A 24199-nucleotide genomic window follows, 5' to 3' on the forward strand; every position below is an offset into this window, starting at 1 on the left:
TGTGGAAATACTTCACCCACAAAAACACACACATTTGGGTCCACGTCTTGCCTGAGCTGATCGTGAATTATAACAACACAGAGAGTGGCAGCATCCTCATGTAACCAAGGTATGTGACAGCCTTGAATGACCACACAGTCTTCCATGTGCTGTATAGGCAAGAATTCGCAGCCAAAGGGGTGAAGCAAAGTTCCACGAAGGGGGAGTGCAAATTTTGAAGTACAAGGGCATCTTCACCAAAGGGTATCCACAGAACTTGACAGAGAAGATATTCACAATCTCCAGGGTCTTTTTGACTGGAGCCCCCTGTGTACTAAATCACAGACCTGCAGGGCAAAGAGGTCTTAAGCACATTTTACGAGGATGATCTACAAAAGATGACAGTTCGTGATGACGACATCTATAGGGTCAAAAAGGTACTCAAGACGAAAAATGTGAAGGACAAAAAGTTCTTCCTAATCAAGTGGAAGGGCTACCCGAAGAGCTTCAACTCATGGGAGCCCAAAGAAAACCTGGTTTTGCTCGATTGAAAAAGAAAGTGGCTGCCACCACGAGCATTGGTCCTCAGCCCAACGCAATCTTGTAAGGGTGCCTCAGCCTGAAGAGTAGCTTGCCATATTCATGTTCCTTAGGCCTCTCAGTTGCTTCACTTCTATTTTGTTCAGCTCCATCCCAGACCATGTGTCCCCTCACTCATGCCTGTGAAGAGGACCAAAAGGATGATGACTTCATCGTCTGTGTACATGAAGCTCTTGTCATAGGTTTGGTTTTTCAGGTAAGTGGGGCACAAGAAACATTTTACTAAAACTTCTGACGATAGGGCCCTGTCAACTGGCTCATTAATTACTTGTCTTGCCGCTACAGGTAGGCCCTGTTATACTCATACTGAAGGGCGGCTCTACCAACAAACCACTGTCCATCTCTCTTCTGCCCACAGCGAGTTGCAAGTGCCAATACTTAGAAGAGGATATTGCTTAGTTGGTTTTGTTCCAACGAAACCTGTGTGTCGGCTAACACATAAACTTGTGCCAGCAGCCAGTCATCATGATCTGTTGTGACTATGTTTTTTCTTGGGATTTCCTGCTGCACCCCATCGTTTGAGTTCATCACTCTCAGGCCATTGCCATGGAACATTTCATGCTTGAAGATTCTCAAGTCTACGAACAAGCAGAACTTGTTCTTCAAGAAATTGATCTTACCGATAAGGAGATCCTGGTCTTCGACACCCTCTGCTAAGTTTCAGTAGGCTTCTTCCAGAAATGCCATGGGAGCATTTGCTGAGCATAGACTTTGTTTTGCAATCCCTTCGATCGTAACACTAACACTTTCCAGGTCTGGATTCACGAACAGCTCACTATCTAGCCGAGCTTGTGCACGTGTCTTTAAACAGAACAAGCAGCCCTTTGATACTTTGGCGAGAGACGTTTACATTATCATTGATGATAGTGCCCCTCGTGATGATAGTGCCTTTCTAAGAAGGGGATCGTGTGAAAATGATGGACATGGTCCTACAAGAAGCTCTTACCGCGGTTATAATAATAAGTGACGCCTCGGGCCAAGTCTTTATCTTTGATCGTTTAGTACTCTGTCTGGATAATCATCAGTAGGTACCCCAATCAACGGTGTCCTCAGAGACTATATCAGTTGAGCCACAAGCGCCTGGATGATTTCCCACTCAATGTGGCTACCATGCGTGCTGGTAAGTGACGCCATGGCCATTTGTGAGCGGGTTCCAGAGTTTGTTTGTATACTTCTTCTGATAAATGCCATACAAGCATGTGTCTTCATTGTCTTTGGCATTGGCATCACCAGCATCACTTCAAGCCTTTCGAAGGTTTGGGAGATGGATGTCATAGAGGGTCATATTCTTTCTGGCTTTCTCATATCTGTAGAGATTTCTGTTTTTCTCGATTGGGAGAATATAATTGAGCATGATCTCAACTTCGACTTTGAGGACCAGCCTGCTGATTATGTTTTTGAACACATTCTGCACCACAGTTGTTTGCATGGCTTCTTTTAATTCCAGGTCAAACACCAGGTGAAAAGAATTTGGCACGAGCACGACCTAAAATTTCAAATTTTTGGCACTGGATGTACATTGTCTCTCCTGACTCAGCTTTTGGCTGGGATTATTAGTGGCCAAAGGATAAGTCCTCGCTGCTTTTGTTCCCTGCGGAATCTTGTGGCCATAAGTGGGTGTTAAAGATTCACTGTAAAGCATTTTCGCATAAAATGTATATGATAAAATGGCCCACGAAAATGTCGAATTATTAGGACCAGGGGAGGAGGTGTATAATTATGATCCAAACAAGACGTTGGAGGAAGAGACTGCTTTCAAGGGGAGGTATGCCAGCGCTGAGGCTACTCCTGTGGCAGACAGACTGACAAGACAGCAAGCAGAGCTCGTACAACTGGCAGTTGACAGTTACGGCCAGCAAAAGGGCATCAACCCAGAAGGTGTGGAGCACTTAAGGTACAATGCAAAGGTTAAAGGTAGAGAGCTGTACTACAAGGGCCTGAGTTTAACTTTCAATGAAGGAAAAAAGACGATACAAAGTGCAACATTTAGGAGAGAAATTAGCGAGAGAGAATTTTTAAGAGATGTCCTGGGAGAGGCCCAAAGGGAGAGGCCACAGATGTCGACGATCGCTTTCCTGAGTTCTTAGCCGTTACCAGCCATGAAAAGCAACTCCTCAATCTGGTAATAGAAGCCAATGGACTCACCCCTGATGGCGATTGCCTGATGAGAGTGGCAATACAGAACTATTTACAACTTACAACATGGATTCTGCAAAGGAAAGTCATGCAGTACAAGCTTGTGGACTCCGAGGTTGTTCATGATATTGGTGAAGTGTTAGACAAGGGGGTCAGCTAGACATGCTGTATCTTGACTTATCCAAGGCTTTCGACAAAGTACCTCACGATAAATTGTTACATAAATTACAGTATGTTGTTTAGTTTTAATGACATGCTTTTAAATTGGATATCAGATTACTTATCACAAAGATTACTTATCACAAGGAAAACAAAGAGTATTGGTTGAGTGAGAATACTCAGACTGGTTGCCTGTTCCTTCATGGGTTCCCATGGGGTATATTATGGGGCTGTTTTTATTTTTGTTACATGTTAATGACATGCCAATCTTTGTATCTAGTCAGACTACTTTTTCTTTCTTTGCTGATGATTCAAAATGATTTCTTGCTATCAAATCTCAGCAAGATTGTGTTGAATTCGAAGGTGACATTCATGCTCTATACCATTGAAGATTGGAGTGTCAACTGGGGCATGTCTTTCAATACAACAAAGTATGTTGTTCTCAGATTTACAAGATCCAGAAAACCTTTGATCCTTGAATATGTTATGAATGGCAAATGTTTAGAATCTGTTAAGAAATACTGTGATCTAGGTGATGATCGTACATTGAACCTTGACTGGAACAGCCATATCGAACGCATTTGCGTGAAGTCTAACATTTTACTTGGTATAGTAAAGCATACTTGAGGTTATAAGTGTGATACAAAAACTATCAGAGCTCCTTATTGTTCATTAATTCGTAGCCACCTTGAGTATGGGAATGTTGTTTGGACAGCACATTCTAAACGAAATCTAGTTAAACTAGAAATAATCCATAATAAAGCAGCAACTAGATACTTGCTCCATTATCCTACTTGTGGATATCGCAAGTCTTTCCCAGATTGTTAGTAGGACTTTGAATTGGCCATCCCCTTTTTTTCTGTCTTTCCTATATTTTTGTTATTTCTATTCTCAAGGGATTTGAACGGCTAGTAGATTGCTAATGTATGGTACGATTGCGTTGCTATGATGACTGTTGGTAAGGATGTCTAGAAAGGTTCTGGAATGGGAATTTTCGATCATATAATTGATCCAGAATAACGATTATGTCATAGTTTAATTTGGACGCCAATTAGAAGTACGTTCTGCAGTCACATGATTAGCCGGAAATTGCAGGAAGAAAGCGTGTTCTGAGTTAGTTGGAGTTTGTCCGACGTCGGACCGACCTGCTGTCCTCAACTCTGCTGTGTTTTAACCTATTTTTAACAGAAAATAGCAGACATTTACAAACAACTTCAAAATGCTAGTCCTTTTAGTAATGAACCATTCTTGTATAAGAACTCGCTCTCCATTCTTGAACCTTTGTGTCTTGATGATGTAACTTCTGTTGTTAGGAAGATGCCTTCTAAATCGTGTCAAGTAGATCCTATGCCCACATGACGGGGGCACTTGAAAGAATTTTGGGACTTAAAGGGGAACTCAAAACAAACTTTGGGATTGATATGAAATATGCATTAGGTCGTCAATTTAAGCTATAGCAATTGACTAATTTTTGTTTTATTTTGTGTATCCACTGCAGTTTCAATTGTTCTACTCTCTGAAGCGTGATGAAACGTCCTGCACAGCCACATGTGTACGTCTGCAATGTTATTGTTCAAAATTGAATTCAAGTCCGGACTAGAATTCATTTGTCTTCAGTAAGAATGATTACGGTCTTTACATTTACTGAGTATTTGCAAAACAGAATTTTGTTTTTCTAGCATGCTGTGGAGAGAAGAACAAGAAACTGCAGTCGATACAGAGAACAAAAAATACTTTATTGGCCAAAGGTACAACTAATGTCCCTTTTATACAAATATGTTAATTGTGTCCAGTTTTCCTGACGGGTGAGGGAAGTCATCCTGTTTCCAAACATTTACTTTCATTTATTGCTTGGCTTGTAATTGTACAGAGAGCACCATTAATGGTTATCAAGAAACTTATTACAACCATGGTGATTTATCAGTGTACATAAATTATTAAAGTCAATTTGAGTGACATGCATCTGTTTCTGGCTTAAACTGCAGAACATGAATCGTGAGTAGTGAATCTTGAATAAGGCTTACCCGCAAAAAATGGGCTTGTTATCGCAAGATAAGATACAAGTAGAAATGCACTTTGTATTCTGTGTATTTTTCCGGTGATAACCCCTTTCACAGTAGGCCACGGCTAATATACGCAATCTTGTGATTTTCGATTTTGTGTGCAACTTCACAGTTTTCAACGTTGTTTAGTCAGCTTTTTCATAGCTACGATGACTGCACATGTATTTCACCGAGATGCAAACTTACTTATCACGTAAAGCAAAGTTGGGCACAAAAAGGTCGACATTCCGGTCACTCAAGATGATCAATGACTGTCAGTAAAAATAGAAATGCAGTGTTACTGTTCGTAGTTTTTCATGTGATTTCCTTCTGTTTCCTTATGATTGTGTGTACAGCAAACGTGTAGACATGCAAGCTGATATTGTGTGTATATAAAAAGAAAATTAGATGAGATAACATTTGCATATTAAATCGACATTACTTCACCATCCAATTATCCCAAATTAGTTCCAATCGTGTTTATTGTAAAATATTCATAGTTTCTCAAACACTCCAGTGCATAGTGAATCAACATTTTCGGTCAAATTCCAAAATCAAATTTCTTGTACACATATGCATTTGTAACCACCCTCTTCTATTCAAGTTCATTTATGTTATTATCCAATGTATATGTATGTTCAATTATAGCAAGTTTTATATTTGGGAAAAATTATTCACACTTTCCTCACAGACTCCCATGTATAGTATATGAACAATTTCGATCAAATTCTCGAGTCAAATTGTCTGTACACATATGTACTTCTAACCTAGCTATGCTAATCAAACACATGTGACAATTATCAAACTTCTATAAATGCACAGATATTGCGAGTTTGATATTGAACAAAATTGTCTATAGTTTTCTCATAGACTACAATGAATAGTGAATCAACGTTATCGATTGAAATCCAAAAGTCAAATGTTTTGTACACACATGCACGTTTTACCTGCCTCTTCAAGCAAAGTATGCATATATTTGCATGAATTGTCAAAAACATGTTAATCTACAGGTCAAGAATAAATTAAAAATAAAAATTGGGGATCACTATTTAAATTTTGGCATTAGAAAAACAAATTACCCAAAATATACAGACATTCGAAATTCAAAATGGCCGCCATCCCAGAGTTATCTATGATGAACAATAAAAATTCCCAATTTTCACTAAACTAAGCCACTGAAACCTCTGTTAACTTGATAAGCTTCAAAATGGGCCCAACAAGTCACCATAATAATATTGTAAAAGCTTTAGAGTCCGAATATCTTTCCTCGAGGTGGATTTCACCTTAACGTGCAAAAATCTGAAGAAAAAAATTTTGAATGGAATTAATCTTTTCAGCCTGATGTCGTAAAATCAAAATTAAAAAATGACAGTGTGTACTATTACATTCTTAAATCATAGTTATGAATCGGTCGAGCTAGCTGTCACATTGATTGGGTATTTTAGAACCAGGATCTGATTAGTCATCCAAATTGGCGCGAAAACAATAAAACAACCTGGGGAAACTATTTTGCCTATTGTTAAGTTGTACGAAAGTTAAAGAGTATGTCTGAAGCGAGGTCAACGAGGTCGCACTATAAGTTTCGGGGGAGGGCACCGCGCAAAGGGGCTCGTTTCATGATCACAGGTCTATAAATGCAACACAAAATGAGATCGATAGGTGATAACATCTTGGACATATCATCACTCAGGTTTTTTCTGTGCAGAATTCGACTCTCACAGATGCGATACTCGTTTTGACAAGTTTGGACCAGCGATGCATTCTGGCGTTTCTCAGGAGTGTCTAGCTCAGGCGATACAAGAGGCAAACGAGTTACGCTGAACCAACAGGTCCTACCCAAGACTTCGATTTTTTATATGAAGTTTTCTTCACTGAGGATGTCGGAGTTGAAATAATTTTTAAGGAAAAGTTTGATCTAAGTTGAAGAAAAAGAAGCAGTTTTAAAGGACTGTTTTTTTCTTTACGCTTCAGATCACGATGAGTGGCAGCAGTTGATCTCCGATAGCCTGTGGGTGTTTTATTAATACATTGATGGTGGTCCCGAAGTATACATTATGAATTTCGATGCCGAAAGGTGTTCGGTGTCAGGGGAAAGGAAGCTTGAGAATGGCCTGTGTATATCTCTTCACACAAGCGACTGCGAAGCTTGAGAATCAAAGACATACACCAATCCTATGTCAAATTTTAAAATGAATAAAGATGTTTACAAATTCAAAAAGCGCAACTAAAACGATGATATCGATGGTAAGACAAAAACTTTCAGAATAATAATTAAGTGACGGGAAAGACCGAGGTCTGTTTGGGATTACACGAGCAAACATGATTTTAAAAACAGAGTTTAATATAAATGTACATGTCTTACAGATTTTACTGGATGCCTTCCCTGTCGTATCAACAATAAGCAAACTTCTCGATTACTCGCTATCATCCTTACATAATGACAAATTAATAAAATTGTCCGTTAAAACGGGCAACTGTTACCCATGCCTCAGTAACGGCTCCCTCGGCCTGTCGTGCCGAAGCCGTTCCTACACTCCGAGACAAGAAGCTTTTTCAGACTTGTGTCGGAACTTTCAAAACGCTTATCTGCCATACACTTTTACGAAGTCGTTCGTTGACCCCGCATTTGCAAATGAACGACACGCCGATTTTCTAGCGTAAGGCGAGGGTCATGACATGTATAATATAATAAAAGAAAACAAACTGTCTCCTACATCACGCATTTCATTCTCAACACATACAGAGTCTTCAGAGAAAGGAATTCGGAGAATGCAATGCCATTTGTTCTGTTCCAAAATTTACAGAACAAGTAAAAATTTAAAGCTGGAAAATAAATACTTTAAAATAACGTAACATAAGACTAGCCTTATCGAGCAATGTTACATTGTATTTTAAGTATTAAAGGGACAAAGTCAGTCATTTTTCATGAAATGTGTTTGATACGAGATACTACTTATATTGTTTGACATGTTGAAAGATACTGAATGAATTGGTTACCATGCATATATTCGACCCTGGTTTTAGAAAAGGAAGAAGGAAATCACCCTTTTCTCAAGAACAAATTATCAACTGTTATTGTTTTGGTACCCTGAGAAGAAATCACGCATCCATATCCATATATTACAATGGAACTTTGGATTTTTCTCATGTAAGTTAGACGTCATTTACTGTTTGGGGGACATCTTTTCACGTACATTTAAAGAGTTCCTTCGAGCAAACATAGCCAATGAAATGAAACAAGCATTATTGATTTTTGTACAAAGTCAAGGTATCTCTGTCTTTTATTTGGTAAAAATCAAATTAAATAGCCAAGATACAATATATTCATCAGTAATTTAAAATACATATAAACACACGGTCTGCACCACCTAAGCTATGTTACACATCTTCCCCAAAAAATCGACAAAACATCAAAAATTTGAAAAGCAATGATATCAAAACTCTGAAAAGTAATTATATTGAGCAACTGAAAACTATGATCCATTCTACGCTAAATGATTCGAAAGTTTTTTTCGACAAAGGGGAGAAGATTGGGAGATGTATGTAAAAAGGCTGAGGTTAACGAACGGTTTCTTGAGAATGCGGTGACAAGCGCATCATATACAAAGTATCTATACTGAGTCAGACTACTCAAAGCTGTGTGAGGTAAAGTATCAGAATCAGTTGACAGACTCTTGTGCCGTGGAGCATCTTCATGGGCGCGACGAATTATCTAAATGCCACGTGAAATCGTTTCCGTCAATGGAATAACGTTTCCGGGTCTACTGTAGAATGAGGGGACGTATGCTCTGATGAGGTTGAGAATAATTTGAATAACGTGACGCCGCATGATTGAGTGCTATGACCGTAAGAGAGATTAAATTTCACTTTGTGATGAAAACAGGTATGTCTTGCGGAGTTTGAAATTGTATCAAGCCAATATCGAACGCTTGAAATAAAACGTGAACTATTGCCATTCATATATGTACAGGAGTGGTAATATTCCATCCCGTCACTGTCACAAAGTATCCACAAGGCCGCACTATATCTCGCGAAACATGTGCGTTCTTCAATTCGTTATGGGTTATACGTACACCCATAGATCAATGATAAGTGTAAGATAAAACTCCAATACAGACTGTTTTACAATAATTAAAAAAGTGACGAGAAATTTGAACTCTCTGATCTGTTAGAAATGACCTTCAAGTCATCTAAGGTGCAAGCTGTGACACCACCTTCCTGTCTGATGCAGTATCACATTATCAGGTTTTCCAAAAGCACATCTAGGTAAAATTTCGTTATGAACACAGAGAATTCGCCATGTTACATAAAAAGAATTCTGTCACCTGAAGGCGTAGGTCGAGTTGAGTTTGGTAGTCTGGTTTAAAAGTTGCAAATTACACAAATGGATCATATATAGTCTATGATTCTATTATTTTCAAAGAATATTATAGGTTAGTTTTTTCATGATGATTTGTGATATATGAAGTTGAGGTTATCAGATGTAGCATGCTAGCCCATAAAAACGTAAACTACAACATGATTGGCATGTATTTATTATGATAAAATGCGGCATGTGGGTAAGGATTATAGTCATAATAAGGTGCGTTGACGATCGACCCATATCGTTTTTTTTTCAATATATAGAGACCTATTGCAAATCGTCAAAATACCAACACAAATTTACATTTTACATTCACCATGAACCGACTTTGAAAACAACAAATCCCATATGTAAATTTCGTACACTTGAAGTAAAAATCCAGTACTGGGTTAATTGCAGGGATCACTCCGTGATCCCGAAGAGGGCGCCTTCCCTGTCCTCGAGTGGTACAAATACAGGTACGTTTCTTTTTTTCTTGAAGAATAGCAAAACGCTGTTCACGATTATCTTAGTAAATTTCATGATATATATACCTGACCAACGTCATAATCAGAATAAGAACCATTGCAAGTAATCGACCCTGAAATGTACAAAGTTGATGGATACTGTATGTTTTTGTAGTTGCATAGTTAGAAATCTACTCACTGAGGAATCAGGAAATTAACACCTATTAAATCGAGACTGCTGGGAAATTTACGTAGGCTATTTCTGATTCTCCCGCCTTGCATATGTACAAATAAGAATTATTCCAAAAACTATTATTAAAAGACCTAGAATGACTATGATTGCAATCCAAACCGGCTCTAACGCAAGGTTTGACTCTTCGTCGTCTGAAACGACACCTGAGGGATGGACAAAAATACAACAGTTACAACAGATTAGAAAATCCTAATTTGAAGCGAGTATTTGGACTTTTGTATGACATGTTAGCAGTACCTAACAGAACGCCAGGTTAAAGTTAGCAGAGATGAAAACGTGACGAATGTGTCTCAGACTCGATCCCATAACCTCAATATTGACTACACCGTTGATATGCTTTCTTTCCTTCCTTCAGTCTATAATTCAGATTTATGCTATTAATATCTACTATTAAGCGTAAAAAGGTCTCGCCTCGATTTCAAGATTGCCCTCACTCGCTGTAATTATATAACAGCCTATAGATAGAAAATTTGCGAATCCTGACTGGAGAAGTATGTAGTCTATGATGTAAAAGCATTGTGGGGGTACCTTCTCTGTTACTAATACAGGGGTTGTAGCGTTTATACCCAGCCATTATGGAAGAAACTGTGATAAACTCACCGATTCCGCAGTCAAACCCTTGGTAGCCTTTCGGGCATGAACAGGTGAAGCCGTTGAGTTCGTTTTTACAGAATCCGCCATTCCTACAAGGATTTGACTGACACTCGTTAATGTCTGAAAAGAAAGAAATCATTCCATCATATGTGTAGTACCAATTAGTAGATCACCAAATTAGAATGCGTCACACAACGAGACGAGAAAGTCAATTGTACAGTCAAAGCAAAGGCTTTGTCTGTACACTGATAAAAGCTCCAGAAGTGGTAATGATCAACTCTATATTTGAAGGGAAGATTTCTACAAACAGCAAGTAGAGACAGATGAAGATGACTGTCTATAATTGTCAGGTTTTCTTTCGGGCGCAGCAGGTACGAGATATAATCACAAGGTTCAAAAGTTAAAGTGCACTCAGAAACTGACCATAACTACATGAGGCTAGCTGCGTGCCTCAAATTTACTCAAATTAAACTAGTTTCATGGATATGATGATACTCTCATTTTGATAAAACTGGTTCCCAGAGAAAAGAGTACACAAAACAGTTTACCAATGGCATATATATTGAAGTTTGTGCGCGTTTCTTGGCGGCCTGTTACTCGCCAATGGTAGGAAACAGTTAAAAATTTGAAGTTTGGGGCGACAGACGCTAGATACAATACCATTTACCACGACGCAATGAAAAGACAATGGGCTGAAAAACATTTTGTATCTTTCCAGAAACAAGTTATCTACCTGCTTCGCAGAATTCTCCCATATATCCACTGAGACATCGACATTCAAAGCCAACTGGTTTGTCTATGCAGATACCGCCATTCTGACACTGGTTGGAACAAACGTCCACGTCTACAGAGAGAGAGAGAGAGAGAGAGAGAGAGAGAGAGAGAGAGAGAGAGAGAGAGAGAGAGAGAGTTTTGACACAGAATATACCCTCATATTTATGTATACTTAAACATTATTCCTAAGCATCATAACATCGCAGTTACAAAAGTTGTCTCAATTTTAGCATAGCCCATACAGCCCATGTGATATCCGTTCGAATAATTTCTGCTTCTTTTTACATAATCTCCATTGAAGTTGTCCAAACATCAACGAACAAACAAACAAACAACCATAGTCATAAACCTTAAAAGGTAAATCCCAACGCAGTGTATTTATCGAGTGGTATATGATAAGCTGTATAATCATATTTGCTGTAGGATGCAGACAGCATACCTATTTCACACCTATCACCCGTGAAATCTGATGAACAACTACACATGATATCCTCATTGTTGAACTTGTCGGTAATTAATATGCAAACGCCTCCATTTTGGCAAGTATTCTTTTCTTCTGGACACATCTGGGGTTTTTCTGGAAAAAAATGAAAATGGAATTCATTTCAGGAAGATGATATACTATGATATACTATATACTATATTCATATTACTCAGGTGAATCTTTGATAAAATAAACACTTTTTTCAAATGTTCGGTTACTGGAGAAGTGATACTCAGATGACTTGTGAGAACTAAGATGATTTAATGACTTACTTAATTCACAGTTTTTGCCCATATAATCCGGCGTGCACACACACTCCACTCTCCGTTCTGAAGGCAGGTCTTGGCAAACGCCATCATTTAGACACACAGCATTTTGACAACCCGCTGGAAACAAAAGTCAAATAAAAATCAGTAATCTCGTAAAGTATCGCGCAGCGCTAACAGAGCCGGGTTCATTACCCGCAACCGTTACAGGGGGAAAGTCACTCATGGGTAGGATTGTCCTCCATGATTGTCAACTTGTCTGTTTATTTCTGTTTCTCTCTCTCTGTACCTGTGTCACTGTACCTCTACAAATCCCTACAATGACAGAGTAAGTGATATCACTTGCTTACATTTCTCACATCTCTCTCCTCCATAGTAGTCCAGGCATTCACACTGGTATCTGTTAATTAGGTTGAGACAGGTGCCGCCATTTTGACAAGGGTTTGATATGCATTCGTTGACATCTGAAATGAAATTGAAATAAGTATTGTCACAAATTGGCACAAAATATTGCAGGAGAATGACGACGTCAATTTTAAATATGCATTTCCTAAAATCAAACCAAACTTACACTATCTGTGAGCTGTCTACCCTAAGAGTCTTTATGTTTCGCTAGATTGGAAACATTTTTGTTACCTACCAGTTTCGACAGTTCAGATTATATAAGTGAGTGTAGAATGACAAATCTGAATTTGCTAGTGCATATACAGTCAGCAAACATTTCTGACTAAGTCTCTGCGTATCTATCAATCAATGCAGTTATTCGGTTTGTCTATAATGTGAAATTTTCGAAAGAACTATATTTTTGGATGCCACCGACTCCAAAAAGGATCTACAAAACTTAAGCACAGCACTGCTTATGCCATCGATTACCTGCTTCGCATAGAGTTCCTGTAAATCCTTGGCGACACTGACATGAAAAACTGTCAAAGCCCTCGTTGGTACAGATACCGTCATGGTAGCATGGATTTGATGAACAACCTTGCGGTCCACGATCTGACAGTAAACCAAATAGAAATAATTCACTTGTCAATTCATTCATCGACTAATTCATCCATTCGTTCATCCATCCATCCATCCATCCATATATCAAACAATATACCCAACCATCTCTGCATATGCATTCATTCATCCGCTACCCCAGCCATCAATCCTTCTATCCATCCATCCATCCATCCATCCATCCATCCATCCATCCAGCCAGCCAGCCAGCCAGCCATCCATTTATTCATCAATATCGCGAGACATTAATCCTTTGGATTCAGTCATCAATCCATCCGTTTACTGGCATCTATCTATCCATCAATCCAACCATTTCCTAATTTATTTATTCTTTCTATCCATCAGCCATTTCTTCTGTCCACTCTCATCCCTCTTTAGTGGTAGCAAATACATAATGTGTAATATTTATCCTGACAAAAACAGAATATATAACAGTACCACCATTGACGAGCTTATAATTACGGTTTTGATGTAACTGATTTACAAAAATAAGAGTGCAAAGGCAATCCAGAATTGAATTCACATATTCATGTTTCCATGGCAACGCCTCAACTTTTTCTTGTTATATTCATACAAACTCACAAAGTTCGCAGTTGGTTCCGTCGTAATACTGCCGGCAATGACAGGTATAGGAGTTCGTGAAGTCAACACAAGTGCCGCCATTTTGACAGGGGTCGCTCTCACATTCCTTGACATCTGAAAAATTGACGACAGTTGCACTCATTCAAACAGGAATTCTTCCATATGCACATTAATGTCTACTTCTATGCATTCAAGGGCCTAAAATAATCGAGTGGAAAACTTTCCTTTAGCCTGTGGTTTTGAAGTATGGTAGGCTATATATCCATCGAGTGAATTCAACAAACATACTTCAAATTTTGAATTGATGAATTATCAAAATCTTTAATGTTTGGCAACACGACGAGTTACTCAACAACATTCTTTATATTTGTCGCATTTTGGGTGTATAACGTATTTGATAAAATTATGTTTCTCTTGTTTGCTCTGTGTGGCAACTCACCTACGAGACAGGTCGGTCCCGTCCATCCTGGTGGACACTCACACTCGTACGAGCCATCATCGTTTTCAATGCACACGGCGCCATTGGCACAAGGTAAGGAATTGCAAGCACCAGTAACTGAATAGGAAGTGCAATGAAGATTATTTTAACACCTTGGTTTGTTTAATAAAGAAGGTATAAAGGTATAACTGGTTGCCGAATCGACAAGTGCACAACGACTGAGCCTTTGATTTCATACCGACTTGCTCAAGCAGATTCTGAACTACATACATCTTACTTTGCTTAGCCTGATTGTGAGGCAATAACTGGATATCAAGTAACGTTTAATGTGGGTACGATAACTACACAATGCTAACACAGATAAATCATAGACTTCTCCTCCTCCATTGTCTAACGCTACATTAAAGCACCTTCCGGCTGGAGGGACTATTTGCACACGGTGTGGCTGTTTTAATAGCGGATCGGCTGCTGATGGTTCATAATTGAAACATCTAAGTCGGTTACTGTAACCAACTCTTTTGGGTTGGAAGCAGTGGCCGACTGGTTTTGTGTGAGGCCTAGCAGCTAGGCGATGTTGCCGTGAGTGTGTGGGGGTTCGAATCCCATTTGGGTTATAGTAAACTTTATATTTCTAAACATTTCGCCGATTGCAAACTCTGCTCTCTGTAAGTCCGACATTGTTAGCACGGACGTATGCAGCTTCCCATCCCCTATGATATGAAAAAAAACGTACCGCTGCCACATTCGGGACCTTCCACACCAGGTGGACAGATACAGACGTAGCCCTTGTTCAGATTTATACATTTAGAATTGCCAGTGCATGGATGGCTAGAACAATCGTTTATTTCTGTCGAAAAATGAAAAAGGTGGCATAAATCAATAATATCATGGCTATTTGTTGAGATTTTACTCTCTTAATTCAAATATAGAGATCACATAGGCACATGCTATTTTCTGTTGTCGAACTGAAGAGAGGCGACCATTTGATAGGCGCCATCTTGAAAGTAGTTCGGGAGTTGCCCATCGACAACCTTTCATGGTCAGCTATTCATTCCATTCAGCCGCAAGTCACTAATGAGCGAAACGAATGTGTTAAATACCGGTTTAAATGCCCTATTCCTTTTATTTAATCCCATTCCACACTCATTGGATACTGTAACACACACTCACCTACTTCAATTTCACAATTGGAACCGACGAAGCCATCGGTGCAGTAGCAAGCGTACTGACCAAGGCCATTTACGCAGCTCCCGCCATTTTGACACGGATAGGCACCCTGGGTGCACTCATCTAAATCTGCAAATAAAAGGGATTAAAGTTGACTTTCGTTCACTGTTTCTGTGCGAGACTGAATCAAAATTATCGTAGGTTATTCGGGCAATATTATTTGCCAAACCCTAATATTTGCTACCACAGAGACATGGCTTTACATTTAGGTATACACATTGATCATAGTGTTCTTTCTCTCATACAACTCTTCCATTTTGAAGTTCACAAAGCGAATAAAATGTTTTGTTGTCACGCTTGTTGGAAGATTAAACATGCTTAAATCATTGCATTGTACAATTATAGCCCCTGCAGAGTCATATTAAATTCCGCAGATCCTATTCGACTGAATTTTTCCTATTCAGCCAAATCCTCGAATACAAAGATATGAGGGGCACGGAGTGTGGGAAAGAAATCTCATTATTCACCAGGGAAGTCAACTTCTATTCACGTGGTTTTATCAAGTCAAGGACCGGGAATTATCAGAGTACCGTTACCATAGTCAACATACGTGTGTAGAAATATTTTGAGTAAACTAATTGACAGGCATTCGAAGTTTCTGATATTGAAAGCATTTTTTGCAAAATCTACTTAGCGAAAAACCCCACAAAATCAGAAAAAACAGGCATTGATTGTGATACTGAATGTAAGAGTACGTAATCAGTTGAGATGAAACTAACGAGCCAAGAACTACAAACAAATACAATGAAGCGAAAGTTACCATCATATATTGAATCAGCACGCAATTCCACAGAAAATCCCCGTTCTGTCTTTTCAAAATCTGAATTAAATGTCACCCAAGCTGTCGACCCTACGCTTTTAAAATCGATGGGCGAGTCCATGCCCGAAAAGGAGATAATCTGCGATCCTGGGTTAGCCGGGTTGTTTCCGTTTCCCACTTTGACCAAATCGTAGCGGAACTCGGTGGCGAAGTCGGCGAAACGAATGTGGAGCACGCTGGACGGGTCGGTGGAAATGATCCATCTGCAGTACACGTTGTTTTGGTAGTTGTCCGGAAAGTTCGGCGAGTGCAGTTCGACCATACTATCTGTTGATATGGTGAAGTTTGCGATACAGCCAACCTCTACAAAAGAAAGATAACGAAAGTTACAATATGCTATGTTTTTGCCTTGAAGTACGCACCCGACTGAGAAGTGACACGCTTGAGAACGTGACCCTTTAACTGCCTGGATAAAGATCTAGGTTTGTAAGAAAAGGTTGACAGGGTTCTGCGGTGAATGGGTCGATTTCACCCTGAAATCGCCATGATCTGAATCATGGTCCAACCCCATAGCCGATGAAAGGGAAACTAAAGGGTCTGACTGCATGATGTTGATACCTGCCGGGTATAAATGATACCCTTTATTAACTGACTGACTGACAGGAGAAATAGAAGTTCTCGCAAAATTACCACCATGAACTGAAGCTGAATATTTACGAAAGTTTCAGACAAGAGGTAAAACATACCATTTTCACATCTTTGTCCTGTGTAGTCCGAAGTACACGAGCAGGCGAAACCGTTGACTAGATCGACACAGCTTCCCCCGTTCAAGCACGGAAAACTGGCACACTCATTGATATCTGGTAGCAATAAAATAAAGGACGTTCAATTCACATTCGTCGAATTATGACAGAAGATTTCAAGTAATTTCTGTACGGAAGATGCTAAATGCTAGTCACGTTAAAGGTATACAGCCACCTGTAATCTAAATATGCCCATATATTGTCAAAGGGACGTTCCTTGGTATTCAAAATGCCCATGTGAGGACGCTGTTTTTAAAAAGCGGCCACCCGCTTAAAATCTGTGATTGGTTAGATTTTCTCTTTCCATGGTAACTGTGGCAAAATTGGAACAGGTGACAGTATACCTGTAAGTAAACAAAATGTTACCATAGGTGACATTATGTATTTGCAAAGGTGACTGTACACAGAGCTACCATGGAAAAGATAATTGCTGCATCAAAGCCAAAGTATCTGTTACTTTGAACAAGTTTCAGTATCGTCTTTCTGGCGCATTGTAAATATTAAGTATTAAGGGTTTGAACACAGCCTGTTAATGTGTACACGCAATAAATTCAAATCCGAGAATGAATCCATTTTTCTAAACAACCCCCCAAACGTGCATAAGCATGCACGTTATTTTGACAAATCAAAAACTATCTAGTTACTTACTACAACGTGTTTCACAAAAGTTGACAAAGAAACTGTGTTACCAAAGAAACCACTGCAAGAAAATACTTTGTAAAAGGGTACTATTACTTACTTTTTGGTCTACAAGACAAGAATAATGTACTATAGTACAGTGATTTGGTCACAAATGCATTGCAAAGCAACGGAGATAAAAACCTTTATCTAAATTGCATTTGTCACGGAAGGTACAAACAACGTATCTTTTGACAGAGTTAATACACTTCAGCAAAAATTTCACCTTAGTGTTATCATAGTATGTCTTTGTACATTACCGATTTCACAATTTACTCCCGTAAAACCGTCCAAACACCGACACTCATAGTATGACAGCTGGTTGACACATTCACCGTTGTTTTCACAAGGGTCACTGTTGCAGGGATTCACGGCTATAAAAAACCGCTTTAGATTAGTATATATACATAAAAGAATGTATGAAAAAAGAGCGGTTTAAGAGATCTTAACATGCATTACATGTTGTATGGAACTTTCTTCCGAACTCAAATTAATATTATATCTTTCTCAGGTCAATATTCATCAGTCCACGAAATCAAGAGATTACGTTGCCCATCCTTGTGGAGGGACAGTTGTGTCACCTAAGATACAACATATACCTCACAACTTGTATATGAAACACTTTCTCTTTCTTTAGAACAGTGCTTGCACCAAAAGCTTAGACGCTAGGTTGTGCGATTTGCAACTCAAATGCTTACCGCAGACTGAGAGAAAAGTATAAGAGTTTTACCAAAGACTTCCAGCCTTGTAATTATCACAATAGGCGTGATGAGGAAGTTGACCCTGACCCAAGCATCCTTTGTATACTTGCCATAGTAATGGAAGTGATAAAACAGTCAATTACAATCCACTCGATCAGTTCGCCAACTTGAGCACCCGACCAAATGAACACAAGTAAAACGCATTACGGAGTGCACATACTGTACACCCCGGCTGTCATCTTAAGCTATTTTTGATAGTTTTATAAAGGTGATGTGTTTACGGTGGAAGAATCAAGGTTTATTTTATTCTTTGCTCTTTTAATTGTTCGTTCAGTCATATTTTCAGGAAATTGACACGTAGTTGTCTGTTGTTGATGTTTTTGTACCATGATTATTATTCATAAAGATTGTTTTACAAATTGATTACCAACACTGTGAAACTTAGCAAAACAACACCCCCTAAAACAAAACAAAACAAAACACAACACGTCAATCGTGTTATGATGGCAGTGCAGAATGTTTCATTGTAGTTATAATGTTTCAACGTAGTTATATGTAATGGGATAGAAAACAGTTCTTGCTGCAGATACTTGGATACTGAGATTCCACGTTGTAATAATATATACAGACATACCTATATGACAGTTGACTCCTGTCCATTGTAGAGGGCATGTGCACACGTATTCGTTGATCTGATTGGCGCAGGTGCCGCCATTGCGACATGGCGAACTTGCACACTCGTTGATGTCTGGAAGAAAGTGGTTCAACATGAGATTTTAAAAGATTACTTGCACCGTCCTTTTGACCGCAGTATGGTCATCGGAAAACGCTATAACAGAAAGCACAATTTCATCACATGTAAAGGGAATAAAAGGAAACCATTAAAAGTTTAAATGATTACCCATTTCTAATGAAAGAGTGTGCTTTTCAACAAACTTAAGAAAACTTACCTATATTACATAGGTGCCCTGTCCAGCCTGGTTGACATCGACAAGTAAAGTAAGTGAAACTGTTTTCGCAAAGTGCCGCGTTCTTACACGGATTACTGAGACAAGGATTGCGACCTAAAAACAACAGTTTACGATGAAGTTAATTCACTTAGTTAGGCTGATAAGAACATCGATATGAAGGTACGAAATATATTTCGTCTATTTTTCTAAAGCAATAATGGATAAAGGTAATTTCGTCGTGTAAATGCAGATTGTAGTTTTTTACGAAACTTTTTAAGAATGGAAATACAGGTTATCAGCGTTGTGGCAATGTGAAGGTTGACATCAAAGTGTCCAAAGTTATTTTCAGAAAATAAACGACGAGCATAGACAGTGAAGGTTAAGTTTGTTTTTTTCAAGGTTACCTTCAGCACAATTCAGTCCGGTCCATTCTATTGGGCATAAACAGTTGTAGCCATTTTGCTGGTCTACACAAGTTCCTCCATTTTGGCAGGGGCCGCTGGAACACTCATCGATGTCAAATTCACAGCTTGGGCCAGTGTACCCGGATGTACAAAGGCATCTGTATGACGTCTGCAGGTTGGTGCAGGTTCCACCATGCTGACAAGGACTGCTGACACAGGCGTCTTGTGCTGTTAAGGATGGAAAGATGCATGAAAAAGTCACTTTACATGTTCATTTACTTGCCTTCGTTTTCGCGATTTAACTCCTGATAACGCTAAGAGTCAAGAGAATCAGTTTGCAGAGTCAAGTTCACAATAAAACAGAAAGTTGATGAAATTAGACAAGAAAAAATATGAACTATACTGAATACATGCCGATAATGTTTTCAGTTCCTTTACAAACGTTCTCGTTCTTACACGGCTGGAGTTATCAAGGGGAGAACATCTCCAAATTGGTTTTCAATGTGACTTCTACTACTGACGTTTATTGGAACTTTTTCAACCGTTTTTCGACAAGGTATTACTTACGCACGGTGCAGAAGACACCCCGCCAACCATTCGCACACTGACATTCAAAGTAAGTGTAGTAGTTGTTGCACGTGGCGCCGTTCAGACATCTGTTTGGCTGGCAAGCATCTAAGCCTGAAAGTTTTAAGAGGGTGAAACCGTAAACTGGAAATCAACGAAGCAAAGCACACGGAAGTCTCTCTGAACCGGAGAGCATAGTGGACGGATAGAGGAATTCAGATATAGATCCTTTGCTTGATGAACATCGCTCATTAGAATACTCGTTTTGTCAACTGAAGTCGTCTTCAACCGAATTAAACTACTCAACGTTCATTTACACACTCTCTATCTACGGAAGGAATAGTAATATGGCTCGCAATCACATTTAAGGACACATTTTCATTTCAAGGCGAGAAATCCAGTGAAAAACACATTAACAAACATTGTTACGGTTTAGTGAATTGCAAAATAATGTAGCTACTCTTGCATTTTCTTCGAGCAAAGTGCACTATTCTCGATATTATTGAAGATAATGTAAGTGACAATCAAGTTTCGTTACAAAATTGCCGATTACGAGACGCACTTCCAAGGTAAAAACTAAAAGAATTTTCGTCAATGAGCATAAAGCGACAATACTCAATTGAACATTCCTTACCAGTCTCGCAGTTTCTTCCGGTGAACGCTGGAGGGCAGACGCACTCGTACTCGAAAATCGCATCTTGACAGGTACCACCGTTACCACAAGGGTTACTGAAACAAGGTGTCACAGCTGTACATGGGGAAAAGAGAAAAAGTTGTGGTACAAATAATACTCTCCAACGTAATTTTAGTTGTTATTTATTTGCTGAATCATTACAACTGAATCATTCCTATACGCGATAACATGGTCGAGTCGATAATAAGCCAGAGTTCACCCATTGTCTAAAATATTGTCGGATTGATGCGTTTGGACGAGCTTGCCAAGTCAGTGAAAGGCTACATATCCAAGTCAGTGAAAATAACTCAATGACACGATTCCTTTTAAAAGTGATCAAATTAAGAAGCTCTTAGTGTAAGAATGCAGATTTATTTGAATGCCTCACTGGAATAGGATATTAAGAATGGTCCAATAACCAGCATCATTCAAGATTGAAGAATAATTTACCAGGTCAAAGGAACAATGGAACAATACAATAACATTACAATCATCTCGAATCACCGTTCAGTGGTGATAACAGGTGTCCACAATGGGTAAGCATTCACTGCTGGCATGCTACACCCGTAAAGATTGACCTAAAGTGACAAATTTCGTTTAATCAAGCAAAGCCACCAAATCGTTGATTTGTGTCAAAGCCAGGAATGCTGTCACTCATCATTTGAGAAACGGATGTTTCGTATTACGATATAGCATCTTAACATCTACCATAGAAATCACAGACTATAAACAGTCGAACGTACCGAGTTCGCATGTGGATCCGGTCCATTGTGGAGGACAGGTACAGGCAAAATAGGTCTGGTGATTCTCACAAGTTCCACCGTTTTGACAGGGTTGGAAGGCACAAGAATTTATGGCTGCCGAGGAATAGAAATGCTACTTTATTCAAAGGAAATATGAAGTTGACAAGAAAACAGTGAGCGAAAATACCGTTTATGTTACGACTATTTACAGTTTTGATTGGAATTTTTCTTACCCTCGTTACAATTTGTTCCTGTCCAGCCTGATTGGCACTCGCATCTGTAGTAGGTGAAAAATTCCAGACAGGTGGCGCCATTTTGACAGGGCGACGATGAGCATGCTCTCAAGGCTGTAAGAGGAGAATTGCAAATAAAATTTGGGATCGAATTCAAATAACGAAAACATATTTTTTTCGCCCATTCACTATAAGGACAATTTCGATTGATTGGGTTTTATTGGATAAACTATCACCAAAATTAGCCAAATTTGTGTCCTCATTGATGTCTGCAAAATGACGCATATTTGTCTCGTGTATTAGAACGGAAAACACTTACCAGTTTCGCAATTGGGGCCGGTCCAGTCGGGAGGACATTGACACTGATAATGAGTCTGCAGATTCTGGCAAATACCACTATTTTGGCAAGGGAAGCTAACACAAGCATTTATCTCTGTAAAGACAAAAATACATATTTTTTTATTCACATTGCCCTAGAAAAGTTTCGATGTCTTTAAATTACTTATATGATTGCGGCCATCTACGGAAGAGCGTAAACTGCAAACAGAAACTTATACTTTACCTGCTTCGCAATTTGTGCCGGTCCATCCTGGCGCGCATGTGCAGGAATAGGACGACTGCAGGTTTGTGCACGTGCCTCCGTAGTAACACGGGTTTGGCTCGCATCTGTTTTTAGCTGTAATTAAAAAAAACGGCACATCCGAATACAGTCGACACACGGGAAAAATTGGTCGGTCTTTTGATAAGGGTACTTAAATAGAAATTTTCTTCAATAAAAATGAAATTTTTCGCGAAGACTTTAATTCTTCTCTTCCTTCGTCTGTTTTAAAGAAATATCACTTACTTTAATTTTGGAGACTCCAACTATCTAAAGCACGGTACCTCCACAGTTTTGTCAAAGGACTGTGGTCAAAGCAAAATATCACAAGTGTTCAGCACGTTTACTTTCTTTAACTGAACCGATTAAAACAACTCTATTGTTTTGTTTTAACTTGACATTGTCAATATAATGATGGTTCTATATGTGTAATCTAGTCACCTATATCACAATTGTATCCAGTCCATCCGTCTGCACAATCGCACTTGTAGTATGTGTAATAATTGTTACACGTAGCACCATTTTGGCATGGAGCTTCAGCGCAAGCGTCCATTGCTGTGACGAAAGGAAATGGGTCAGGCCGTCAATCAGTGCAAGGAATGTGAATGTGGACTAGGCTTTCATGGAGGACAAGGCTTCGCCTAAATTTACTAAACTAAGAAACGGATACTAACGTACCAATAATATGTTTGCACTTCTTCTTCAATTCTTGCGACAATAAAGCGAGACTTATTGAACAGATAGAAGTCTAAATAACAAGTCTCTTGACAGATGATTATACAACTCCTTTGAATTATCATGATATTTGGCGACCAGCATCTTTGCCTTCGAAACATCGGCTATATATGATACTAGTATTTATGAATGTGGTTTTCCGCAGTGATCGAGCTGTATAGAAAGCGTCGTAATCTTTGCTTTTGTATCGTTTTCGACAAATCTCTGCAAAGTAGGGCAACTTTCCAAAACACTTTACCAAGATCACAGTCACGGCCGGTCCATCCAAGAGGGCAGTAGCAAGCGTAGGAGGTAACGAAATTCTGACAGACTCCGTTATTCTGACAGGGATTAGGCTCGCAAAGGTTGTCAACTGTATGGTGTTGAGATAAAAAGATGTAAAACAGACATTATAAGAAAGTCATGAGATATGAGACATGAAATATGTTTATAAAATTTCAATAAAAATACTCTTAAATAATAAAAGAAATAAATATTATTAAATAATATTATTATTAAATAATAACGTCAAAAGTTAGTTTGTGGGAACTTGAAAAATACTCGCAATGACATAATTTCATCTCCTACTTCGTTTTCAAAGGCTGCCACGGTGTATTTACGTCTTATCAGCTGCGCAAAGAGGTTAATAGTTCCTTCGACTTGAACTGAAAGGTCTTTACCTATATCGCATCGCGTTCCGCCAACACCATCTGGACACAAACACTCGTATCCATTGATTCTGTCCAGACAAGTGCCACCGTTAAGGCAAGGTGAACTGTAACATTCATCAAGATCTGTGAACAAATTTGAGATCACAGATATCAAGAAACTACGTACTCACAGCTGGGAGGATAAGTTATTAAAGATACTGAAGAATTACAGTAACAAATGACGACTGATGCCAGTGCTGATAATAATATTCAGATTGTTCTATTGTTGCATAGATATTTCGCGGATGCCACACATTGAGCAGGGTTTGCTCTCTCTTTTCGAAACATCTGACATCACTTCTTGAATTCACATAGAAAG

The 24199-nt window shown here is 39.0% G+C and overlaps 1 protein-coding gene across 7 annotated transcripts in view; it reads right to left on the reverse strand.

Annotated features, from left to right (window-relative positions):
- Nucleotides 1–8159: 8159 nt before the first annotated feature.
- Nucleotides 8160–24199, reverse strand: part of LOC139151080 (neurogenic locus notch homolog protein 1-like) — a 79467-nt gene continuing 63427 nt past the window's right edge. For all 7 annotated transcript variants that reach the window (XM_070723619.1, XM_070723614.1, XM_070723616.1 and 4 more), the window contains 26 exons: nucleotides 23851–23964; nucleotides 23430–23543; nucleotides 22898–23011; nucleotides 22421–22534; nucleotides 22178–22291; nucleotides 21859–21972; nucleotides 21626–21739; nucleotides 20844–20957; nucleotides 20210–20323; nucleotides 19643–19870; nucleotides 19239–19352; nucleotides 18923–19036; nucleotides 17848–17961; nucleotides 16853–16966; nucleotides 16107–16469; nucleotides 15290–15415; nucleotides 14853–14966; nucleotides 14120–14236; nucleotides 13681–13794; nucleotides 12970–13092; nucleotides 12447–12560; nucleotides 12103–12216; nucleotides 11786–11923; nucleotides 11306–11416; nucleotides 10579–10692; nucleotides 8160–10121 (listed from right to left, as the gene is read on the reverse strand). In XM_070723619.1, the coding sequence (XP_070579720.1) occupies nucleotides 9982–10121; nucleotides 10579–10692; nucleotides 11306–11416; nucleotides 11786–11923; nucleotides 12103–12216; nucleotides 12447–12560; nucleotides 12970–13092; nucleotides 13681–13794; nucleotides 14120–14236; nucleotides 14853–14966; nucleotides 15290–15415; nucleotides 16107–16469; nucleotides 16853–16966; nucleotides 17848–17961; nucleotides 18923–19036; nucleotides 19239–19352; nucleotides 19643–19870; nucleotides 20210–20323; nucleotides 20844–20957; nucleotides 21626–21739; nucleotides 21859–21972; nucleotides 22178–22291; nucleotides 22421–22534; nucleotides 22898–23011; nucleotides 23430–23543; nucleotides 23851–23964 (3398 nt within the window). In that variant the 3' untranslated portion in view covers nucleotides 8160–9981. The remainder of the gene's footprint in view (nucleotides 10122–10578; nucleotides 10693–11305; nucleotides 11417–11785; nucleotides 11924–12102; nucleotides 12217–12446; nucleotides 12561–12969; nucleotides 13093–13680; nucleotides 13795–14119; nucleotides 14237–14852; nucleotides 14967–15289; nucleotides 15416–16106; nucleotides 16470–16852; nucleotides 16967–17847; nucleotides 17962–18922; nucleotides 19037–19238; nucleotides 19353–19642; nucleotides 19871–20209; nucleotides 20324–20843; nucleotides 20958–21625; nucleotides 21740–21858; nucleotides 21973–22177; nucleotides 22292–22420; nucleotides 22535–22897; nucleotides 23012–23429; nucleotides 23544–23850; nucleotides 23965–24199) is intronic.

This window comes from Ptychodera flava, chromosome 15, assembly GCF_041260155.1.
Source record: "Ptychodera flava strain L36383 chromosome 15, AS_Pfla_20210202, whole genome shotgun sequence".
Taxonomy (NCBI): domain Eukaryota; kingdom Metazoa; phylum Hemichordata; class Enteropneusta; family Ptychoderidae; genus Ptychodera; species Ptychodera flava.